Source organism: Desmodus rotundus, chromosome 3, assembly GCF_022682495.2.
Source record: "Desmodus rotundus isolate HL8 chromosome 3, HLdesRot8A.1, whole genome shotgun sequence".
Lineage (NCBI taxonomy): Eukaryota > Metazoa > Chordata > Mammalia > Chiroptera > Phyllostomidae > Desmodus > Desmodus rotundus.
The window spans coordinates 197,000,266-197,023,890 of record NC_071389.1 but is presented as its reverse complement, the minus strand read 5'-3'; the positions used below and the strand labels follow the sequence as shown (position 1 = coordinate 197,023,890).

The 23,625-nt window shown below is 55.9% G+C and overlaps 2 protein-coding genes across 3 annotated transcripts in view; one reads left to right on the top strand and one right to left on the bottom strand.

The window, feature by feature from the left end:
• Nucleotides 1-2,127: 2,127 nt before the first annotated feature.
• POLR3H (RNA polymerase III subunit H) lies at nucleotides 2,128-13,361 on the top strand. Of its 2 annotated transcripts, none has more exons than XM_024579066.3 (7): nucleotides 2,128-2,207; nucleotides 2,486-2,616; nucleotides 4,845-4,941; nucleotides 9,946-10,032; nucleotides 10,570-10,633; nucleotides 12,060-12,261; nucleotides 13,060-13,361. In XM_024579066.3, the coding sequence occupies exons 2-7, from the start codon at nucleotides 2,506-2,508 to the stop codon at nucleotides 13,111-13,113; spliced, it is 615 nt and encodes a 204-aa protein (XP_024434834.1). In that variant the 5' UTR covers nucleotides 2,128-2,207; nucleotides 2,486-2,505; the 3' UTR covers nucleotides 13,114-13,361. The 2 variants fall into 2 exon arrangements, with proteins under 2 accessions (XP_024434834.1, XP_045042962.1); XM_045187027.2 differs by having other exon boundaries at nucleotides 2,177-2,214.
• Nucleotides 13,362-14,513: 1,152 nt separating this feature from the next.
• ACO2 (aconitase 2) overlaps nucleotides 14,514-23,625 on the bottom strand; it is a 42,964-nt gene continuing 33,852 nt past the window's right edge. The window contains exons 8-18 of the mRNA XM_024579064.3: nucleotides 22,825-22,916; nucleotides 21,700-21,805; nucleotides 20,119-20,276; nucleotides 19,843-19,916; nucleotides 19,253-19,364; nucleotides 17,986-18,108; nucleotides 17,675-17,830; nucleotides 16,607-16,798; nucleotides 16,017-16,149; nucleotides 15,424-15,545; nucleotides 14,514-14,939 (exon numbers count right to left, since the gene is read on the bottom strand). Coding sequence (XP_024434832.1) covers nucleotides 14,802-14,939; nucleotides 15,424-15,545; nucleotides 16,017-16,149; nucleotides 16,607-16,798; nucleotides 17,675-17,830; nucleotides 17,986-18,108; nucleotides 19,253-19,364; nucleotides 19,843-19,916; nucleotides 20,119-20,276; nucleotides 21,700-21,805; nucleotides 22,825-22,916 — 1,406 coding nt within the window. The 3' untranslated portion in view covers nucleotides 14,514-14,801. The remainder of the gene's footprint in view (nucleotides 14,940-15,423; nucleotides 15,546-16,016; nucleotides 16,150-16,606; nucleotides 16,799-17,674; nucleotides 17,831-17,985; nucleotides 18,109-19,252; nucleotides 19,365-19,842; nucleotides 19,917-20,118; nucleotides 20,277-21,699; nucleotides 21,806-22,824; nucleotides 22,917-23,625) is intronic.

Sequence of the window (23,625 nt, the reverse complement as noted above, 5' to 3'; positions counted from 1 at the left end):
GTTAATGAGGCCCACTCCCCTCCCAGGTGTGCAAACCGTAAACCCTGAGGGTCCCCAGGAGACTTGCAACCAGGGGAGCAACAGGTGGAAGGAACTTGTTCTGGGCTAACCCCATGAACCCAACTCCAAGGCCCCCTTTTCTCTGACTTTCCAGTGAGCCAAAGCAGCCCGCCTAAGCTCATTTCTTTCCTATAACATGTCTAGAGAGCCAAAGAAGCCCCACCGAGGTTCTCTTGTTGCTCCTTCTATCCTAAGCCCTTCCTTGTTTCACTGTCCCCAGCTTTAATAAACATACTCTCAAAATCAAAAAAGGTCATGAGTATTATAACTATAAGCCCTGTGCTCTGGATCACGTTTAGGTCTATAGTCCCACCAGTTCCCATCTCCTCTACATAACAGCTGAAACACTTTTGGTTTTCTGAAAGCATCAACTTCTCTCTCACTCTGTCCTCTCTCCAACCCCTCTGAGTTGAATCCAGGGGCCTAGTTCTATTGCACCATATCTCCAACAGCCAGACACACAGCATGCTGAAAAGAATGAATGAATGAGAAGGGCATTGCATTGCGTTCTAATGGATATGAATAGGCGTTTTCCAGGTAAAGAAGGGGTGGAGGCAGGGCTATGAAAGGGCTTGTTCCACCCTCAGGGCTGGAGGCTCCCAGGGCCTGTAGAACAGAAGGGAGATGAGGTTGGAGAGGAAGGCTGAGTTCAATCCAGACTTTTCTGTGTGGGCAATGGGTATTCATGAGGGAGGAAAGGCTTTTGTGGCAGAGGCAGTTGCTTGCAGGAGAGACTGAGGCCTGGAGCTGGATAAATGGCTAAGCTCCAGGGGAACAGTGCAGAGGTCTGAGCCAGGACAGTAGCTGTGGGAATAGAATGAAGAAGGAAAATTTGAGAGAAAGAATATAATTTCCTGAGCACTTTTACTGAATGCCTCTAGGAAAGATGTTAGGGGATTAAGGGAATAAAAAGCAGAAGTAGCATTTTCCCCTGTCTTCCAGTAACTCAAATCCTAGGAAAGGCAGACAGATCTATAAATAAAAATATGGATGCAGGGAAAGTCAAATTCAGTACCACTGCAGCCAGTCTCATAGAAGGATCTATGTGTAAAATCAGCAAATTAAAGCATCATCCATTTTTGAGTCCTCTGTCACCTACCCCAAGGCTCTTTTTAAGTTCCCAAATTATTGTTAAAACCCACTTCAGTATATTTTCACACCCCACCAGCTTTTAGAGGCAGTGTAGACTTAGACTTAGTGGCCCCTGGTCTTGGACAAGTTACCAAATTCTCTTAGCCCAAGCCCACAGTAGCTATCATATCAAGATGAATGAGACTGGTGGGGGTGAGGGAGGGCAGAGAATGTGGAAGTGTGGGTATGGGGCAAGATCCTGCAGGGCCTTGTGAGCTATCAGAAAGGTTTTGGACTTTATGCCCTGGCTGGTGCAGCTCAGTGAATTGAGTGCCAGCCTGCAAACCGGGAGGTCACCAGTTCTATTCCCAGTCAGGGCACATGCCTGGGTTGCAGGCCAGGTCCCCAATAGGGGGCACGTGAGAGACAACCACACATTGATGATTCTCTCCCTCTCTTTCTCCCTCCCTTCCCCTCTCTTAAATAACGAATAAATTAAATCTTTTTAAAAAGTTTTGGACTTTATTAGTCTGGTGGGAAGCTACTGAAGTGGTTTATTTGTCACAACTTATTACCACTTTCTAACTGAGATGTACTCTGCCTACTATAAATGCAAAGATCCTAAGTGTTGAGTTCCATGAATTTTGAGAATTGTATACATCTGTGACATTTCTATCACCCCATAAAGGTCCTGCCTGTCCATTTCCAGTCAGTTCTCCCGTGTCCAGAATACTGAAGGGTCTAAGTACTATACTGTGTTTGCGTTTTGAAGGGATCACTCTGGCTGAGGCGGGCGCAGAGGGCAGCCTGAAAGCAGCAAGGACAGCATGTCAGAGGCCAGGTTGCCTAGCAACTAGAAAGCGTCTTCTGAGGGTTGACAACTCCGCCAGGGGGAAGGCCATCCAGGCCCCGCCCCGCCCCATGCAGGCCCCGCCTCACCCTGTTCGCAAAGGAACCAGTAGGCAGCTTCCTACGAAGTGGGGCGGGCAGAGTCTTCTCATTGGTCGGTTCTCCGGAAGCGATAGGATTCGGAATCTCGCCCACACCCACGTCTTGAGACCTTCGGCTGTGTGTGGGTGCGTGGTGCGTGGCGGCTGCGTGTGGCTTGGGGGCGGCGGGCTGGTTCACGAGGCGCGGGCGTGCTCACTTCACACCGGACTGAGATATTCTCGCTCTGAGCCTCAGTTTCCTCCCTTTGCACTAGCGGAACCTGCCCCTCACGGGGTACGTAGGCCTCACCGCGCAGCCCCACTGACGGCCAGAGGGTTGTCTCAGCTATTGGGAGGGGACGAGGGGAGCCCGGGGATCCTTACAGCTTCAGTCCCCGGTGCGTGACTGACCCTCCCATTCCCAGAGCCCCCAGCGCAGGCCAGGATGTTCGTCTTGGTGGAGATGGTGGACACTGTGCGGATACCTCCGTGGCAGTTTGAGCGGAAGCTCAACGACTCCATTGCCGAGGAGCTGAATAAGAAGTTGGCCAACAAGGTACCCCATGGGCCCAGGGGGTGGCGGGAAGCCTTGGCACGCAGGGCCCAGCACTGCCCACCCGCATGGTGCAGGCCTGGCCATGGCCATGCTAAGCCTTGGCCTTGGGCAAGTAGATTATCTCAGAACTTGGTTTCCTCACCTGAATGTGGTAACCTGTATCCCACAAGGATGCTGGAGGGAATCAAAAGGGACTCAGGGTTTGAGAAGAGCCCTTGTAACTGCGCAGGGCTAGATTCCACACTTCCAAATTGCTTTGCAGTCTTAGGTGAGCATTTACCGACGCTGAGCCGCAGTTCCCATTTGTAAAGTAGAAACAATCATTGCTGTCCCACCAGGCATTGTTTCTGTGAAGACAGAAGGGCAGGAGGCCTATCCATTCATTCCTGCAGGAAAAATGCATGTGTGCCGTCTGTGTGCCAGGCCTTTGTGCCTGGTGCCAGACCGCCAGAGGTCTTCCACCGCCTTTTCTGTAGTGACCCTCCCTCCTCAGTCATTCTGTGTCATATCACTCTTTCCCTCTCAGCACTTCACTTGCCATTCTCTATTTTCTTACTGGTTTCCCGGGTTACTGTTTTTCTCTTTCCCTCTCCATGAGGGCAGGACCCTTGCCCAGGCACAGAGTAGATGTCCCATAATGGTCTGTGGATTGAATGAAGGACACAGAAGGTTTCCTGAGTAGCGTGCTGGGAAAAGCAGATATGAATGAGAGGCCCCCACAGTTGAGTGTGATGACAAGTTGAGGTAAAGGCTTTGAAGGACAGGTGTTCACAAGCCTGTGGAAGAAAGGAATTTCACCTACAATGAAGGACACAAGCTGCTTTGTGAGGGCCAGGGGGAGCTAGTTGGGGTATTAGTTTTTCATAGTGGGAGGGGCTGGGCTGTGCAGGCAGAGGACACAGCATTAGCAAAGGTCCTGTGGCCTTTGGAGAGAATATTGCACCTTTATGGCCTGGAGGAGGCTGGTATGGCCTGGCAGGCCGATAAGGTGGCAGGGGCCAGGCCACCCAGGGCCTGCAGGACTTCATGGGGTATTAGTCTGCATCCTTGCAACAGCAGGAGGTGATAGGTGGGGAGGAGCCAGCAAGGGGAAGATTGGCTGGCTTTTGACAGGAGGCAAATCCCGTCCATAGAGGCCGACCTTGCAGAAGGGGGTGTGCAGATCTGGGTAGTCGGTGGCGGTGGAGAGCACTCATGGAGCCTTGGTAGAGGGGCTCTGGTTACTCTGTGCTGTAGAGAGCCAGGGAGTCTGCAGGGGGATGAAGTGTGACCTCATGGAGGGAGAAGATGTACAAAGTCCCAGAAAGGAATGTAGTCCCTTTGTGGCATGGGTCCTTCAGTGACCTGTTGAGACAAGTCTTTCTGTGTTTGAATCACTGAGTCATTTGAGAGGAGACCACACAGAGAGGTCCAGCGTCCAGCAAAGGGCACAGAGCTTGTGCTGGACTTTGCCTCACCACCGTGAGGTCCGGCCAGGACTCCGAGATCTCTGAGTTTCTTGCTGATCCTTGAACAGTCCTACAAGGTCTCTAATTGGGCGGTGATGACACTAGTGGCAGATTAGCAGACACCCAGCAAGCGGCCAATTTTTTGGAGCACCATGGGGTTCTCTGCCCAGTGTTGGGACTTTGGCCATGTGTCACCCTGCCAGCCTCAGTCCCTGTGACCACGTCTGTGTGTCTGAGACTGTGAGCAGAAGGGAGATTACTTATGGTTCTGATGTTCACTGAGCTGTGAGCTCTAGGATGGACCTGGGGTCCTTGGAAAGTGTAGGTTTAACCAGGGGTTCCCCTACCACTGATCCTTACTGGTAATAATCATGCTCTTTCCCTGTTTTTTTTTTTTTTTTTTCTAGTATGTGAGCCAGGTACTGGGATAGCAGCTTCCCATCCATCCATTCTCTCTCTATTTAACAACCCTGTGGCCTGGTATGTCCATTTTTGCAGATGGGGAAGCTGAGGCTCAGAGAGGTGACCTTGGAGGTCACACAGTGAGTAGCAGAGCTGGCATTGTAACCTGGATTTGCCTTGTCATCAAAGGCCCTGTTCCTTCCAGAGCTCTGCCTCTTCCGAGGTTCTTCACCTGTGGTTCCTTTAGGCAGTGCCCCCAACTCATTTCCCGCCATGAAGTGGGGTGATCCGACCTGCCCTGAGGTGGTAGGTCTCAAGTGAGACTGCCTGGGAGCTGGGCCTCGGGGTCACCGTGTGTGTGTACGCTGTCGCACATAGGTCGTGTACAACGTGGGACTCTGCATCTGTCTGTTCGACATCACCAAGCTGGAGGACTCCTACGTGTTTCCTGGGGATGGCGCGTCGCACACCAAAGGTGGGTGCCCTCTCCTCCTGGGGCATCGGACTTTTGAGGCATAGTTTTCAGTGGTGAGAGTCCTGGTCAGGGCGTTGGGGAACCTGGGGCCCAGTCCCAACTCTGCCAGGAACTGACCGGGTGACGAAGGGCAGAATCTTCTTCCTGGGCCTCAGTTTCCTCACCTATATGAGATGGGAGGGGGCCCTGGCCTGGTAGCTCCGTTGGTTAGAGCGTGATCCCAAGACGCCAAGGTTGCAGGTTCACTCCCTGGTCAGGGCACATATAAGAATCAACCAGTGAATGCATAAGTAAGTGGGACAGCCAATCAGTTTCTATCTCTCTTTCCCTCCTTCCTCACTCTCTAAAGTCATTAAATAAAAATTTTTTAGAAAGAAAGAAATGGGAGGTGGACAGGCCCTCTCCAGCCCTGAGATTGCGGCTCTGTGTCTGTGCCCCCTTGGTCTCACCTACTCCTGAGCCCCGCTCTGTGCCTGGCCCTCAGGCTGGTCAGTCTGGGGTGGTGGCAGGGCAGAGGGAGGGAGCAGGATGGACAGCTTAAGACCGACCCTTGGAGAGGTCAAAAGTGTGGAGAGCAGGGGGAGCGCAGCTGCCCCTCCAGGGGAAGGCTGGTTGGGGATGAGGGATTTCGAGGGGTACTAGAACGCAATAGCTGACAGTGTGGCCTCTGGGTTCAAACCCCAGCTCTGCCACTTCTTCACTGTGAGTCTCCGTGCCTGGTGGCCCGCCCCCCCCCGCCCCGCCCCGTAAAAGGCAGTTGACAATAGTTTTGCTGTTACAGGGCTGTTGCGAGGATGACTGTGTTAATGCGTGGAATGCTCTTAGGACATGACCGGGGTACATAGCGAACTTTTCTCCCCCAAATCTGTGGGTTAAGATTTTGTTTATTTATTCTTAGAAGGGAAAGGAGGGAGAAAGAGAGGAAGAGAAACACCGACGTTACAGAGAAACATTGATATCTCTGATCTATGTGGTCTCACCTTTCAGTAGGCTAGACTTTGCTGAGAGACCCTGCTTATTATCCCATTGGCCAAAGCAAGTCACATGGCTGAAGGAAGCTTCTGGGGATGGAGAAGTAGGCTCCACCTCTCCATGCTGTCCCATTGCCAAGGGGTATGCACTAGGGGTGGGAGGGATGGCCACCAGACCTGGGGGGGAAGGAGGGAGATGCAGAGGAAGCGTCCCCTTGAGAAGAGCTCTCCCTGAGGGAGTGCGCCATTCTTCACTCTCCTGCCTGGACCCAGCCAAATCAGAAGCAGAGGGCAAGGGGGCCATTTAGGTGGTTCGGGGATAGTGGGAGTCTGCGCGAGAGACCTGCCATGTCTGCCCCAGGCCTGCAGAATCACAGTGTCTGGTGGTGAAGCCCGCAGACTGTTCTCACCAGGGACCAGGTGGTTCTCACACGGGGCCACCTTTGAGGAGCCCTGCCCTCGTCCATGCTGCTCAGCCCCCTGGCTCAGGCGCAGAGATGTGAAACATGTCAGAACGTGCCAGAGGCTGCCTGGCGTCCGTGTCCGGGGATGTAGAGGCTTCATTAGCTCTTAAGATGCCCCTGTGCTCCGCTGTTTGAAGGGAGTCGGAGCAGTTTCAATAGCAGGAGAACACAACGGAGCCTCTGTCTACAGAGAAGGGTGCTGTCCAGATGAGCCCGGTTTCTGCATTTGGGTGGGGCCTTGGTTGTCCAGGGGACAAGTAATAAGAGGCACCAGAACTTCAGGAAAAACTGGGGGAAAAAAGTTAAATTTGAAAAAATCCTCTCCACTCATTCAGTCGTTTCTGCCACTGCCACCGGGTATGAGTTTTTACTTGGTTTTCCTCATCATCCCTCCAGTCACTTGGTCCCACGTTTTGTTGGGGGTGAGGTGTGAGGAGTAGAGCACTGGGCTGGGCCCCTCATAGGCCTGGATTTGAATTCTGGCTCTGGCCCCCTGAGTGGAGACCTTGGGCAAGTAACTACCTCTCTCAGCCTCGGTTTCCTCATCAGTGAAATGGGGTTAACACTGGCAGCTATAAGGCTCCTCGTGGCCCGTTGAGTACCGTGCAGGGTGGGTTGTTGATTTTTGGTGGGGATTAATTGCCCTGCTTCTGTGCTGAATCCCTGGTTGGCCACCGTCCCTCATGTCCCACCCTGTCCCAGGGCGGTGGCTGAGAATGTGCCGACGGAGGGCTCAGCGCCGCGGCTCTGCCTTTGCTTTGAAGGTTCATTTGCCAGTTTCTGTTCCTTCTGCTTCTGCCCAGGCCAGATCGCTTTACCGCTCTGAGACTGGGGTTCCACGTCCAGAAAACTAATATAATAATAATAGTAGTAATGCTACCCATCTCCTAAAATGAGTGCGAAGAGTAGATGGGAAAACCCGCGTGGCCTTTGGCACAGAGGAAGCACTCACAAGATGTCCGCCGTTGTGATTTGTGGCAGTGGCCGATTGGCCAGCCTTCTGTCTTGTCACTTAGGGTTTTGCTTGGCACCAGCCCCACGTCCCTGGGAACACGTGGACGCCCCGGGAAGCCCTCTTGACCTGCTCCGACACCCTACCCAGGCTGGACTGGGGCCTGTTCGGGGCTCCCCAGCAGCCTGTTGTCTTCGTGCCTGCCGTTTGCTTTGTCCTTTTTTATTTGAAGTTGGGATAAAACATATATAACATGAAACTTACCACTTTAACCAGTTTTAAGTGTGCAGTTCGGTGATGTTAAGTGCAGTATCATCACCCAGCTCCAGAGCTTCTTTGTCATTGCGAACAGAAACTGCCCACTACACAACTCCTTGACCCCCACTCCCCGGCCCCAGCAGCCTCCACCCAACTTTCTATCCATGCATTTGGCTCCTGGGAACCTCACGGAAGCGGACTCCTGTGGCATTTGTCCTTTGTAGAAACTTGGTCGTCCTGAGGCAGCCCTCCTCTCCCGAACAAATGTTACCCAAGCCCACAACTGAGAACAGGTCTTCCTACTCTTAGCGGTCCTTCTCAACTTTCCACACTTCCCCTCTGCACGCTGAGCACCCCAGAACCCCACACAGCCCCACACAGCCCCGTCCTCGCTGGCCCTCTAGCTGGTCTGTGGCCTCCTTTTTGTTTTTTAACTGACATACAATTCACGTACCACAAAGTTCACCCTTTTAAAGCAAACTTTTAACGTTTACCCTTTTACTGTATTCACAGAGCTCTGCAACTGTCCCCGCTAATTCCAGAACATTCTCATCACCCCAAAGAAACACTGTATCCATTTAGTTCGCTCAGCCCCTAGCAGTCACTAATCTACTTCTGTTCTGGGTCTGCCTATCCTGGACATGTCACAGAGGGAGAGTCACACACTCAGTGGCCATAGTAAGTGGTTTCCATCACGTAGCGCGATGTCCTCCGAGTTGGAGCGCATGCCAGCACTTCTTCCTCTGAGGTGGAGCACCATCGCGTCGCACGGAGAGACCATTGTGTTCACCAGCCTCCTATCGTGCCCTGGGTGGCTCGCCGTGTGCTTCTGGATGTGCCGTGGGTGCTCCGGACAGGTGCACCCGGGCACAGGGCCCTATCGTCCTGCCCCCTCCTCGGGAGTCCAGTGCCGAAGCCGGCCTGGCACAGACTTGGTAGAGGCTCTGTGGGGGTTTGTTACACTGAGCTGAAGTTGTGTCATGTGGGGGACAGGGACTTTCCGTCCCTTGGGTGGGTGACCCTTGGCTGCCCTTGTCTGCTTGCTCTCCATGAGGTCAGATGAGGACCTGCCATCTTCAGGATGGCTGAGATGGCTCTCCTCTCCCCTTAGCTCCCTGCCCGGCGGAGTCACGAGGCGGCAGCCTGGCAGGGTGCTGGGGGCCACGTGGGCCTGCTGTCCCTTGGCGGACCAGGCGGCTGAGGGTGCCGGTGTCAGAAGCCTGTGTGGGGAGTAAGCCTGTCTGAGGAAGGCAGATTCAGCCCCACGGCCCTGTCTGGTGGTCCAGGAAGACTCCGCATCTCCTTGTGGCCAAACAGGGCTGAACAGCACACAGGGTGACTGTGAGCAGGTGATCCAGTCTCTCTCTGCGGTAGTGGCATGACAGCTGACATGGTTACACCGAGATAGTCACTCAATGACCAGCAGGGGGCAGCGTCACTCTAGCCCTGGTGGTTCCCAGGCAAGTGGTGGACCTCCCTCCCCACCGCAGCGCTTTAAGCAACGGGCAGGAGTGACAAGGTGATGACTTCTACCAGGCCCTGGGGTCGGAGTCTGTGATGTGGGCAGAGACCTCCCCTGATATTTTCCATGGAGTCCAGCAAGTGGGGGCCACCTAGGGCAGGGCCCGAGAGCCCACAGAAGCATTTTTTTAAAAATATTTTTATCATTTATTTTTAGAGAGAGGGGAAGGAAAGGAGATAGGGAGAAAAACATCAATGTGTGGTTGCCTCTCATGTGCTCCCTACTGGGGGCCTGACCTGGTCCAAAAGCCAGGCATGTGCCCTGACTGGGAATCGAACCAGCAACCCTTTGGTTTGCAGGTTGGCACTCAATCCACTGAGCCACACCAGCCAGGGCTGCAGAAACATTTTTGCTAGGTGAGCAACTCTGTCCCCCTTAATGTCAGGGCATTTTTAGCATTGCTTTCCAGGTCAGAGCTATGCCTGGGGCAAACTGCACTGGTCAGTGGGAGCCTTTGCCAGGTGCTGCTGCCCTTTCTAGAATTTAAAGGAGAGAGCCTGGAGGAAGATTGGAAGTGACTTTGGGGTCATTGATTGCCCAGAATTTGGGCTCGGTTGTGACTTATGTGATGGATTTGGGAGCCAGCCCAGTTCTGGGGCCTTGCTGCTGGCATCTCATGAGGGCCAAGCTGCGGCCTTGCAGGGAACGGCGTGAAGTCCCCTCTGGCTCCACTGCCGTGTCTGGGCCCACAGAGGGGCTCCATGGAGACTGCCGGGCAGGCTCCTGGAGCAGCAACAGGCCCTCTGGGTCAGTGTGCTGGCAAGTGAGCACTGCCCTGGTGGAAGCAGCCGTTCCTCGCGTGCTTGCTCATCACTGGCGTGCTTTCTTTGTTTCCAGTCCATTTTCGCTATGTGGTGTTCCATCCGTTCCTGGACGAGATTCTGATTGGGAAGATCAAAGGATGCAGCCCCGAGGGCGTGCACGGTAATGGCCCTGACTCCTCAGACCAAACCTGGGAGCACAGTGGGGCCTGTGGCTGGGGCTGTGGCCAGGCCAGCCGGCCTCCCTTTAGCTTCTGTGCTGGACCACGTGGTCAGGGGAGCAGTCAGATACAGAAGCAGAATGTCCCCGTGGTGTCAGAAAAGCTTGTCAGCGAGAACACACAGCCCCCTCTTGCGTTCCTGTAACAGTAAGGACCTCGGCAGGCTGTGAGGCTTCACCATGAGGCCAAACGTCAGGGTGGACCCTGGAACTGGTCAAGGTGACTCAGGGACCTGAGCACCCACTAGTCCATGCTGTGTGTGGTGTCCACCTCTGGTTTTGGGTGGCTGCTCAGGGTGTGTGAGTGGCGCAGGCAGAGGCCCATGTGGGACTCTGAGGGTGGGGTGAGACCCAGGTTTCCGTGGTGACATCTGCCCCCTGGGCAGCATGTGGTAAGGGGCTTGCCTCTTGAGTATCCAGACCCCTCGATGTTGAACTGTCCACTGTGAGCCCTGGTCCCATGCTGCCACTTTCTTCCAGTCTCCCTAGGGTTTTTCGATGACATTCTCATCCCCCCAGAATCGCTGCAGCAGCCCGCCAAGTTGTATCCTCCCAAGGTTAGAGTCGGTTGCAGGGGGGCTCGGGCCACTCTGAAGGCTGGTCCTCCCCCCCGGGGGGTGGCCTTGGGTCCTGTGATCTGATGCTGCTGGCCTCTGTGTACGCCCTGCCTGGGTTTCCCACACTGCCCATGGTGTCCACGCGCCTGTCCTCTGTCTGGGCGGTGTGGCCCGGTGGTGTGTAGGTTGTACACTGTAGGCAGGGTGCTGTTCACTTCCTGTCCCCTTTGCTTTGGTTGTCCCTGCAGGAATCATCTCAAAGGTGACTTCCCTCAAGAGCTTTGCCCAGCTGGCTCCCCTTCCCTCCTCCCTGAACTGCAAATGGAAGTAGGATCAAGCATTTGAGGGCTTGGCTGTAAGGGTCCTGGGTGGGGTTGGTGCCCTCTATTCGTCTTCCCCATTGTCCTTGTCCCAGCCCTTCGCATGCTACACTTAAGTTGTCTGTCTCTGCGCATCCTCACTGAGACTGCTCACTGGGAGGGACCCCATCCTGTCATGACTGTACCCACGGGTGCCCACTGCAGGACCGGGCACAGGAGAGGCAGGACCCCGGGCTGCCACCGGAGGGCAGCGTGGCTTCTCAGTGTGGGCTCTGTAGGGTGACCAGGGGCTACCTTGCTTGTCCCACACACAGCCCTGGCTGGGCCTGTGCAGCACCAGGGCCAAGGTCTGTGTGAGTCCAGAATTTGTCAGAAAACCTGACCCCACCTCTGCTGGTCCTCTTGCCAGCCGTGGGCCCTCAGGCACGTCACCTTCCATCCCCCCACCAACCCCTTGAACTCTGGGAAGTCCTTGCACTGCCAGTCAGTGTCACGAGGTGCGGATGGAAAGGGATGTGGAATTGCATGGTGCACAGAAGCAGGCTAGCTTTAGCGAACGTGGGAGGACCGACTGGAAGCACTTTCTGTGTTTTTCCTCCTCGCCACACCCTGGCGAGGGTGGGCCTTGCCACAGTCACTGTTTTATATAGAGGGACCCTGAGCCACTGAGAGGTTGGGCCTGACCCCAGGTCACAGCTGGCAGATGGTAGAGCTGGTTCTGCACTTGGCAGTTGGCCTCTGAGAGGACCCTCAGGCAGAGTCAGACCGGGCAGGGAGGGGACCCCAGGCAGCAACAGGCCGTGGTCATTTCCATCTTGACAAGCGAACTTGAGCTCCACTCTTGAGCCTCCTTTCTGTTTTTATGACCTGAGGAAGCCTGTGGGTGCTTGGCAGGGGCCCGTGTTCCCAGCCCATGTCCCGGCCCCCAGCAGCTCTTGCTTCTTTCTGGGGGGCCTGGACCTGGCACGTGGGCCTGCTTTCCCTGTGACTTCCCAGCCAAAGGGAGGGTAGGTGCTGGGGGAGGAAACCCCAACCCTCAGGAGCTCCCCCATGGTTTGATAGTTGTAGTTGCCTTGACCTGGGCCCCACCCAGCGATGAGGCAGAGCAGATGTGGGTGTGGGAGTACGAGACGGAGGAAGGCGCCCACGACCTGTACATGGACATCGGGGAGGAGGTCCGCTTCCGGGTGGTGGATGAGAGCTTTGTGGACACGTCCCCCAGCGGGCCCAGCTCCGCCGAGGCCGCCTCCACCAGTGAGGAGCTGCCAAAGAAGGAGGCCCCATACACGCTTGTGGTGAGACATCCTGACGTGCTGCTGAGACCCCGGGGACCATGTGGTGGCGGAACCCCGCTGCGGGGGTGGTGGGGGAGCTGCTTCCTGGTGTGGTGACTTGGGTCCTGGTCCTAGAACCCCCTCTCCCAGCAGGTCAGGGTACAAGTGCGTGTGTGGGCTTAGGCAGTCACCGCGCCCTGGGCAGCAATCCTCGAGGTGAGGTGGTTCAGCGGACAGGAGGCAAAGCCCCAAGAAGGATGAGGCTGCAGGGAGGGTGACCCTCAGGGCTGCTCCCCAGCCAGATCTGACTTGGGTTCGGTTTGCCTTTTATTTTCACAAACTGAGACAGTGACACATGGCAAAAGTGGGGTTTTGGGGGCCTCCTAGTAAGGTTTCTGGTGAAATGTGGACCCTGGGTTATGTTTTGGGAAAGCTGTCTTTGCTGGGAATCCAGGTGGCCCAGGGCATCCCCTCCCCATGTATTTGGCGGCTGGGCTTTTCTGGAAGACCACAGGGGGCTCAGGAGGGCATGCTCATGACTGGCCTGTAGGTGCCCAGGTTTGGACAGGCATGGGGACAAGGAAGGGGACCTGACCCCGAGGCCTTGAGTCCAGGGGCCTTGTCCTTAATAAACCAGCATTTTCCTTAGAGGCCTCAGGAGAAGCTGGGGCAGGAGAGGGGAGTCTGTGTGCTCACCTGTGCCAGCTGTGAGCATTGGGCCTGCCAGGTACCCCAACAAAGGGCCCCTTCTGCCTCCTGTCCCAGTTGGCTCAAGCCCTGAAGGTAGATGAAATCGCCTGTTCTCTCTCCTCCTGGCAGGGATCCATTAGCGAGCCGGGCCTGGGCCTCCTCTCCTGGTGGACTAGCAGCTAGCCCTGGGGCTTGACAGTGGACCAGCCCACATCTGATGACCCCACTCCAGCCCTGTCTAAGGGACCTGAACAACACGGCAGCCTTACAGATGCCAAAGAACTGAGTCTGTGCAGTGTGGAGATGCAGGGCGGGGCCAGGAGTGCCCTGCCAGCTTGTCCCCTCCCCTGCCACCCAGGCCTTAATTCCTCTTCCTGGAAGTCCTGCTCTCAGTGACAGCAAAGACATTTAATAAACCATGGCAACATCCATTGAGGAGCCACCAGTCTCCCTGGCTGTCGCCCTGACCTAAGGTCATTGAGTTGCCACAGCTGGGACAGCATGTCCTTCCTCTCTTCAAATCACTTGTGCAGATGGTCCCCTACATGTAGCAGAACTTGGGGGCTGGGAGATCAAGGCTGCCTCAGGCCAGGGTTTGGGCTGGTTGAGCTTGATGGCTCCCTGAGGTGATACAGGGAGCGAGAGGCTGGCCTAGGGTGGCTGCCTGGAGCCATGGAAGAGCCTGAGGGTAAAGGACCACCTTCCTTCCCACCAGCATATGGAAAGGGGACGCTGTGGGCTCTGCTGGCCCATGGTAAGGGCAAATGACCAGCTGTCTCTCTCTCAGAGTAGGAAGCCTGAGGACAGCTGTCACTCTCAGATCACGGCCACATCAGGAGCACCCTGTGCGTCTGCCACGGACCCCCAGAGCCTGATAGGAGGACAAGCACCCCATTGTTTGTTCACCAGAATGGCTCTGCCAGGCTCCTCTGGCCCTTTTGCTCAGTTCTGCCAGGACCAGGACACTGGTTTTATAGTTAAGTCTTGTCTTGGTGAAGGGGCCCCCTGTCCTGGCCTTTTTGGCACACACTTGGCATGGGAGCATGGAGGTGTGGGTAATGCCAGGAGGCAGTGAGCATCGTGGACTAGCTGTGACCTTGGACAGGGTGGCCTGTGTGGAAGATGGCAGCTGTGCCTACTTGAGTTTGGAAGACCGGATGCTGGGGGAAAGGGAAGCAGCGGTACAGCAGTTCCGGCAAAGCAGCATCAGGGCCTAGCTTTAGCTGCACAGGAGGGGAAGGACCTCCCCTGAGGTGCTCCACCTGGGCCCAGCCCCAGGCGCACGATGGGATGGAGGGAGGGGAGGCTGCCCTGCAGGCAGAAGTGGGCTAGGGCAGGGAGAGGGGCTGCAAAGTGGGGAGCCTGCCAGCACACATCTCTACTGCAGCGTTGGGTCCTGCTGCACTGTGGTCATCAAGGGCCTCCACTGACTCCTGTGAAAAGACCCCTGTGAACCCTGGAGGTGACAATGCCACCACCACTCACACAGGAGCAGCTGCTGAATGTGGATTCTTATTTTTCCTTGCAAGACCAAAAGGTTCTTTAAAATCCTTCGGCCACCAGTGAAATGATCAGACAGGGGAAAAACTTTAGATGGGAGTCTTGTCATCAAAAATAAATAGAGTTGGTTCAAGATCTGAACCAATTGAGAACAGGAAGGCAGATTAACAACCCTGCAACCACAGGTCACTCTGTGGGCTGAGGGCGGGGAGGACAGGACACCTGGCCACACCATCTCAGTGCAGGGAGCCACGGCCGGGTCGGATCAGGTGTGGTTCTGATGACATGCCGAACTGCACTTGTGCCACCAGAGCTGAGTCCGAGGAGCAGGGTGGACTGTGGTGGGCAGGCCATGGTGGCCCGGTGGGACCTTACTGCTGCTGCAGCTCCTTCATTCTGTTGAGCGCACTGCCGGCGCGGAACCACTCGATCTGGGTCTCGTTGAAGGTGTGGTTCAGGAGGATGGTCTCCTGGGTCCCGTTGGGGTGCTTGATGATACATTTCAGGGGCTGCAAGAGAGGAGGCAGGTGTGGGTGGAGTGGCCCTTAGCAACATGGCCCTGGGTTCTGCTCGAGGGTCAGGAAGGCAGGGCACCACATCTGGGGCCTTGGGGGCCAGCAGATGAACCAAGTTCTAGGCCAGATCTGGGCCCAAGTGGCAGCGGTAAGACCTGAACAATATAACTCCTGAGGCCAAGTGCGTCCTGCTGAGCATGAGCTCTTGGCCTCTCAGTGCCAAGCCTGGGCTAATGAGTGCACAGTAGGAGGGCCTGAGCTGGCTCCACCCTCTGGGAAGGCACCTTCCTCCCTCTCTGGGGGGCTGCATGGAGAATTTTAAGGGCCCTTCCAGCTGAAACAAAGGCTCATGGGAAGAGGTGCAGGTGAGGTGGGGTGTAGAAGGGGAAGCAAGGTGGCTGTCCCCTGTACTCCCCCATCAGGAGGGCCCTTGGGGAGATGGCATGGCCAGCCTGCCCTCCTTCCCTGGCCCCCTGACCTTGCCAGGGGCAAAGTCCTTCAGGCCTTGGATGGTCAGCTTGTCCACGGGGTGAATCTTGTTGTAGTCAGCTGGGTCGGCGAAGGTGAGGGGCAGCAGGCCCTGCTTCTTCAGGTTGGTTTCTGGAAGGCAGAGGCACATCAGGCCACGGTGGGCAGCCCTCGCTCCCTGGCAGAACCTAACCAGCTGGAGAGCTTCCTTTCTTAGGCTCAGTTAGGGCTCTGGACACATCCTAGACCTACCACTCAGGACAGACCTGGGGCTAGGGCCCCGCACCAGCATGCGGGGGTGCTCGTGTCTCTGTGAAGCCTTCCTGATAGATGTTCACCAGCAGGAAAAACCCCTTTGACTGTGAGCCCTGGATTTCCACTATTTAGGTCACAAGTTTGGAAGGAAGATTGGTGCTTTCCAGAGACAGGAAGCTACGGGAGTCAGACTCAGCACAAGTCTGAAGAGGTGGAGCGTGGTGTGTGTGGAAGACAGGAGCAGCCAGCAAAGCCTGGGCCCTGGTCGAGCTCAGCCACTAGCAGGCTTGGTGACCTTGGGATGCCGGTGAGGAGAGCGGATGGGGCTGGGCTGGGGCTCCAGCTCACCGTGGATCCTGGCGAAGCTCTTGGTAATGATGGCCCGACCCCCGAGGTGGCGGGGCTCCAGTGCTGCGTGCTCCCGGCTTGAGCCCTCGCCATAGTTCTCATCTCCAATCACCACCCACTGGATGCCTTGTTTCTGTCAGGCATGGGAGGGGTGAGGTATGAGGGAGGAGGGCCTGTGCTCCTGGGCTTCCTGAGGTTCATAGGACAAGGGGCTGCAGAGTCCCCTCGTCACCTGCTCCCCAAGGACAGGTGAAGGCAGAGGTGAATCAGGTCCAAACAAGGCCCTGAGCACACAGAGGTGATGAGACATGGGCCCTGTCTGTCGTGGGCAAGGGAAGGTGCAACGCCCCCATCGGTGCTCAGCACGAGGCTGGCTGGGGTGGAGGGCCCCAGGGAGGGCACAGAACCCAGAGCAGCGGGTATACAGTAGAGCTGACTGCTCCACGGCACTGGCCATCGTTCAAGTGCAGAGCTTCAGATGTGGGCTCCTGGGTGGAGAGCACCCCTTCCCTGGACCACCTACTGTGCCCCACCCAGCCACCAAGAGGTACCAGAGGACCCCACCCCTGTCTCTGCTGAGTGGGACCCACCTTGTAATAGCGGGCAGTGTCGGGGACAGGACCGAACTCCTGGGTGATGGCATTGCGCACGGAGTTGGCCTTGCCGTTTTCGATATTGATGGCACCAATGAGCAGGTTGTTGGAGATGTTGTCCAGGTGGCCGCGGAACTTAAGCCAGGGGCCAGCAGCTGAGATGTGGTCAGTGGTACACTTCCCTTTGACCTTGGATGGGTGGGCAGAGAGGACAGAGGTTGGGCCGTGGCCCTTGACTGGGGGCTGAGGGGAGAATCCCTCCAGAGGCAGGCAGCAGGCCAAGAGCCAGGACCCAGGCAAGGCCATCACACTCCTCTCAAAGGCCATGGGAGTAAGAGCTCCAGGGAAGGGCACACTCAAAGGGGGCAGTGGTGAGACTGAGTGGACAGATACATCTGCTCACTCACCCTTGGGGCCTCAGCCCCCAGTAAGAGACACCCAGGCTAGAAGGCCAGTTACAATCTTCATGCTGGACTCAGAAAGTGGAGCAAAGGGGTGTGTCTGGGTCCTGGCAAGCCACTGATCAGTTTCATCTACCATGTGGGCTTAATACTGGTGGTGCCACTGCCTGGAGACCCCTTAGTCAACAGCAGAGATTCATGGCCTGCATGTTTGGCCACATTGCAAAGGCTGTGTCAGCTCAGCGCCCAAACACAGGCCACACCGCTGATGCCCAACTACGGGAACAGCAATCAATGGCTTCTGGGGACTGTTTGGTCAAGTCCAAGGGGTGGGGACCTGCTGTGCTGGGTCACATGTGCCTTTCTTGCCCTTCTTGTGGTGCATTCACTGCCTACACCAACTAGAGGTGGCACTAACCAGTTATAGCCGGACAGCTGAGAGCCCCAGACAGCAATTGGCACGGGGCCATGAAGAAGGGGACTCTGGGCTACAGATGCCCTGGCTCCTCTACAGCCAAACCTCCCTCTCTGCCCCCCCCCCCAACCATCCCTGCTCCTTCCCCTGTGCCCAGAGGAGGGCACGTGGTCTCGTGGCCTCTCTGGTGACCTGGGAAGAGGGCCCTGGCAGGCGGGGGCTGTTCTCCCTCGTCCCCATGTTCCTGACCTTGATAAGGATCTGCAGGTCCTCCAGGTCTTTGCCATCCCATTTGTCAAAAGGCTCAAGAAGCTGCAGGCGCTGGCTGGTGGGGCTCACATCCACTCTCTGCCCACTGCTGTCCTTGGGAGGGTGTTGGTAGGTGTCCTGCCCAGGGTCAAACTCCTACGGGAGACAGAGACATGCTGAGTACGGCAGAATCCTCAGTCCCCTCGAGTGCAGAAAACGAGCTCCCCATGCCCGAAGCGAAAGTAGCTCTCACAAAAGGTGTCACCCAAGCCTGTCTAAGACGGGCAGGGCCAAGATGCCCAGATGCTCACCGTGCGGGGGAGCTCATCTGCATCCGGAGCCTCCAGCTTGAACTTCTTGCCGTCCTTGCCTGTCAGGAAGTCAGTCTCTGGGTTAAACTTGAGGGTGCCAGCGATGGCCAGGGCTGTGACAATCTGAAATGGAGGTGACCAGTTTGTTGGTCAGCACCGAACACCACTCCCGTGCCCTAACCCTAGCCAAAGCCTAGATCAGAGTGAAGCCCAGGAAATTTCCAAGTTCTCCGCAGGGGCTGGAGCTAGTCTGCGGAGGACTCATTAACTGAGGGCAACTGGGCCTCGCCCACACCCTACTGGGGCCTGGACCTCGGCGCCCCGCAGGGCAGGGCCGGCATAGCTGGGTACACTCTCCTCTCCTATAGGGGTGCCACCCTGGACTGGGAGAGGTACTGGCACAGAAACACTGCTGGGATGAGAATGTCCTTACATGGGAAGCACACTGGAAACATGAAAGGCCATCTCGTCACTCGTTTTTAGCAAACAAGTGTTTCAGAAACACTCATTTAAAAAATTAAGTCAAGCCCTGACTGGTATGTTTCAGTGGATTGAGCACTGGCCTGCGAACCAAAGGGTCATCGGTTCGATTCCCAGTCAGGGCACATGCCTGGGTTGTGGGCCCAGTCCCCAGTTGGGGGTGCATGAGAGACAACCACAATGATGTCTCTCTCTCTCTCTCCTTCCTGTCCTTCTCCTCTCTAAAATAAATAAAATCTTTTTAAAAAAATCAAGTCAAGAAAGACTGGCTGTATGCCGACAATGGCGGAGACTGAACCCCCAAAAGTACCCGGAGCACTGGGCTCGCTCTAGGTTCATCAAAACAAGGAATCAGCATGGCTTGGAGGTAGTGCCAGGGCTTTCTGTGCTTGCCCACATACTCCTGACAGGGTCCTGGGGCACGGAAAAGAGTGACCTGGCCAAGCCCACGTGGCTGGGTAGAGGCAGGGCTGGCATGTGTCTCAGGTGCTAATTCCAAAGCTCCTGTTTGTGATCAGGACTGTACTAAACAAGCACCTCTGGCGGCTGGGACGTGTCGGGGCCAGGCAGGGGGTATGCAGGGAGCACGATGCTTGGTGCCAGCAAGGCCAGTGACTCTTGGTTTCTACTCCCATAACCCCTTGCCCTGCAATGCCAACACTCCCAGAGCAGGCCTGTGGGTCAGGTGCCCTGGCCCCACGTCCCATGTGCCCCTACCTCCCCTAACTGGCCAGGGGCAGGGTCCCCCAAGGCAGTCCCAGGCTAGGGCCTGGCTAGGCCATCTCACCTCTGGGGATGTGACAAAGGCGTGGGTCTCTGGGTTTGCGTCGTTGCGACCCGTGAAGTTCCTGTTGTAGGAGGTGACGATTGTGTTCTTCTCCCCCTTCTTGATGTCCTTTCTGCCAGGTCAGAGGACAGGGTTAGGGATGTCTGGCTTCATCACCTGGCCCATTCTGCCTAGCTCTCTAGAGAAGGGGTAACAGAAAGACCCCGAGACGGGCCTCCACTGTGGGACTCCCACAGACAGAACAGGAACCCTGCAGATCACTGAGGTTCCCCGAGACCGCATGTAAGGTGGAGGCAGAGCCCAGACCACAGCCTGACTGTGCTGACCTGGGCCACCGCTCCCTTCGAATGGCTGAGAGAGCCCCTGTAGTGTCCATTAGGGTGAGGTATCCTCGCCTTCCTCCCACTGGCTGAGGCTTTGGCCAGGTGGCCCGCTCAGTACTGCTGCAGGGCTCTCCTGCTTCTCTTCCCAGCCCAACTTCCCAATTCTGCCTGAAGCTCAAGTCTCTTCCCTCTGCCCCAATGATGTCTCCCTTCAACATCTGGGGCTCCATACTCAAGGGACTGTCCTACCAAAGACATGCCTCTCACCTGTCCCACTGGCCAATGCAGGGACCACAGGCATTGGCCAGGACGATGCCGCCCACATCCCTTAGGACCTGTGCCTGCAGGGGAGAAAGGGAGACAGGGACCTGTCGGGCAAGGAAGGGTGGTTCCACCGCTTGAGGGCTGAAGAGCTGTACTGGAAGCCTGGGGTAGCTGCCGGGCCCTGCACAAGCCCTAGCCGAGAAGGCTCTGGCTCGTCCTGTCCTGAAGCCACATTATTCAGCAGGTGGGAGCCAGGGGTAGGGACACATGGGCACTCACATAGCCATCCCGCTCAATGGTGGCACGGATCTGCTCAGAGCCTGGTGTGATGGTGAACTGGGACTTGCACTTGAGTCCATGAGCCAGCGCCTGCTTGGCCACAGCTGCCGAACGCCCCATGTCCTCATAGCTGGAGTTGGTGCAGCTGCCGATCAGACCTGGTGCATTGTGGAGGGGGGGAGGGCAGGAGTCAGGAGGAGACAGTGACCAGAGGTCTCCACCTGACCTCAAACTATCCAGACCTGGTCAAGTGTTCACCCTTGATGCTGGGTCAGGGGCTGTTCCTAATAGAGACAAGTCGGAAGCAACCTAACTGTCCAACAGTGAAGAACAGGCTACTCATGACCCAGCCATTAAGGGAAGGCAGCGTGGCTGCTGGACACGCCTTTACTCTTACACGAACAGAACCACTGCACGTGTGTGCACATCAGCGGGCCCAAGGAAACATGGAGAGACCACCGCTGGGTGAGGGCTTATAGGAGATGCTGATTTTCTTCTTCTTTTTTAAAAATTGTATTTATTTATTTTTAGAGAGAGGGGAAAGGAAGGAGAAAGAGAGGGAGAGAAACATCAGTGTGTGGTTGTCTCCTTCACACCCTACTGAGGACCTGGCCCACAACCCAGGCATGTGCCCCAACTGGGAATTGAACCAGCAACCCTTTTGTTCACAGGCCTGCGCTCAACCCACTGAGCTATACCAGCCAGGACTGATTTTCTTCTTTTAGACTTTCTAGAATTCTCTGGATTTTTAAAGTTGGTTTATAATCAGGGGAAAAAAAAGAGTTCTTTTAAAAAAGTCTACCAGTTATTAAGAAAGTCAATAAAAACTGGACGACATCGTGCTGTCTACAGATATCGAGGCAGACTTCACCAATTCAGCTGTGTACGTTCTGACTGTTAAACCACCACACACTGTGTGCGCTTCAGCTAATACGGGCGACACGTTATAGCGTGCCTTGTGCCCCGCACTGTGGAAGCTCTTTTCACACAGTAAATCGTCACTCTCCCCAAAGAACTTCAATGCGGAAACACGATCATCACCCCCATTTTACAGACAGGGAACCAGGATGGGGAGGTGAAGTTACTCATTCATGGTCACTCAACTACCAGGTGGCAGAGGCAGATTCAGACCCAGGCCACCTGGCTCCAGGTCCATGCTCTTCTCAGCCACGCTGTACTGTGACAACGGCAGGTGCTAGTGGTACCAACACGCCAGTGTGACCGTATATGTGAAGTGAGACCAGGCACCCCGGGCAACACGATGAAATGTTTGTAAGACAGAGAGCCACGCCTCAATGTGTGTGTGCGCACGGAAACGGCGTACCTCCCAAAGAGCTCCTAGAGCTGGTTTCTGGTTGGGGCTGAGATTAGGGGTGTTTTACAATGAAGGTTTTTCTTTTATGCCCAGAAAAAGTTCCTCTAAAAAGCCATGAAGAAAAACTGAACCATTTCGGAAGGTGCCTGGTACACTTACGAAGCACAGGCAGCTCACAGCCGGTGAGCACAGGCAGGCTGTCCGCAGCCCTGGGCAGACCTGTGGGCCCTGAGGCCCATGAACCCGACAGAGCGCAAGGTGCTCACCCACTCTGATGTCCACGGGCCATCCTTCCTTCTCTGCCACAGCGCCCACCTCTGCCACAGGGTGTGCCAGGTCAGGGGTGAAAGGCCCATTGATGTGCGGCTTCAGCTGGAGAGAGGAAGTCATGAGAAGCAGGAAGAGGGGGGAGAGAACAGATCTCGGAGTGTGGACAGCCTCTCTTCTTCAGAGGTTGTCTGGCTCCTGCTCGCCAAGCGCCTACAGGGGGCCCGGGAAGCCAACTACTGTTCTTAGGTTCAAAAGTCCTCCCAGGCACAGCTCCTGGGATCCTTCCGGCCCTGCCAGGTTCATGTTTCTCTCCAGTCTTCCATAGTGCCTTGCTCAAGGTCACATAACTAGGAGACGGCAGAAGCATGGAGTGAATCAAGGCTGCCGGCTTCCTAAGTCCATTATGTCCCATACTCCGGTGCTTTGGGAGTCTTATGACCAGCGGACTCAAGGCCAGATGCTGTATGTGCGATAATACTCATCAACAAACATGGAGCACTTGGCAAGGTGCCTGGCACTCAGAAAGCACTCAATACATGTTAGCAATTGGTATGACATGAATGAGCTCATTCAATACCCATGACCACCTTAGCTTTTACACATGGTAGAGTGAGATCTGCAGAGGTTGACTGACTTGCCCAGGGTCACAGGCTTAAGTGGCAGAGCCAGGATTTGAATTCCTGCAGACTAGCTTCAGGGCCGAAACCCTTGACCACTCTCCCCTGCTGCTTCCGTTCCTGCAGCCTGCCTGTCCTCTGGCCTGGTCTGCAGGTCTCAGGGCGCCACACCCTACTCAGGCCTGGGAATCTCAGGCCTTGACCTCTGAACTCTTGACAGTGAAGCAAACTCCAGGACGTAATCTTGGCTTTTGCTCAAGCCAAGGTAGGGCAAATTGGGCCAGTTTCTGAATCACCAGCCACAGTCCCTTCTGCTCTCCCCTTGGCCATGTAGCCCTCCTGCAGCCCGACTCAGGCAGTAGTCGGCAGGGGCACTGGGGAACCCCGGGCCCAAGAGCCCTGCTGGCGCACAGGCCAGAGCCCTCCCTGACCTCCCCAGGGCACACCAAATGGGGCCTGAACTCTCCACCCTCAGAAACCCCTCAAACCCAATGCCTTCCTCACCTCGGTGAGGTTAATTTCAATCAGTTGGTCATAGTGGCACCCAGGGTCAGGTACCAAGTGTTCCTTGAACTCCTCAGCTAGGTTGGCAATGTCTGAAATCAACAAGGAAGGGAGACTGAAGCGTGTGAGACAGAAATTGGTTACGAGACCGTATCCATCCATCCAACCATCTATCCATCCGAGCCACAGTGAGCCGGCACCTGCCTAATGACAGGCCCTGAGCCCTGACAGCAAACAAAGAAACAAAACGACAGCCCAGGACACTGCCCTGCCCTCCAGAGCTACAGCCTAGAGGAGGGGCTATCAGTGAGCCAGAAGTGACAATATGGTATGACAGATGCACAGGAACATGGGGACACACGGGAGAAGCACTGACTGAGGTTCAGAGTCAGGGTATGCTTCCTGGAGGAGATGAGAAATGCCGAGTTTTGAAGGAGACGTTACTAGGTGATGGAAAGGAGGGAAGGGCCTTCCGGGAAGGATTCAAGTGCCCAGAGCCCAGAAGCAAACCAAGCAAACCGCCACATTCTCCCCACAGCTGCCTGGCCTCGGGCCCCACCCATCGCCCTCGCTCACCTCCCTTCGAAGGCTCCGACGATCCCTCCCGCAAGCCCCATTTCCCACTCTGAGCTTCAGAGAAGCCAAGCTAGAACCTCAGGGAAGTTGTGAGGGAGGCTGGGAAAGAGGTTGTTGGTCCAAATGTTTGTCCTGCTCTCCTTGTTAGGGCAGGAATTGTAAACAGAAGCAGATCCATGTCATTTCCAGAGCTTCCTGCAGGGGGCACCAGGGACCAGGCCAAGA

Coding starts and splice junctions, on each gene's coding strand:
- POLR3H (XM_024579066.3), top strand. CDS start 2,506: ATGTTCGTCTTGGTGGAGATGGTGGACACTGTGCGGATACCTCCGTGG. Junction 10,033..10,569: donor CAGCCCCGAGGGCGTGCACG/GTAATGGCCCTG, acceptor ACTTTCTTCCAG/TCTCCCTAGGGTTTTTCGAT. Junction 12,262..13,059: donor AGGCCCCATACACGCTTGTG/GTGAGACATCCT, acceptor TCCTCCTGGCAG/GGATCCATTAGCGAGCCGGG.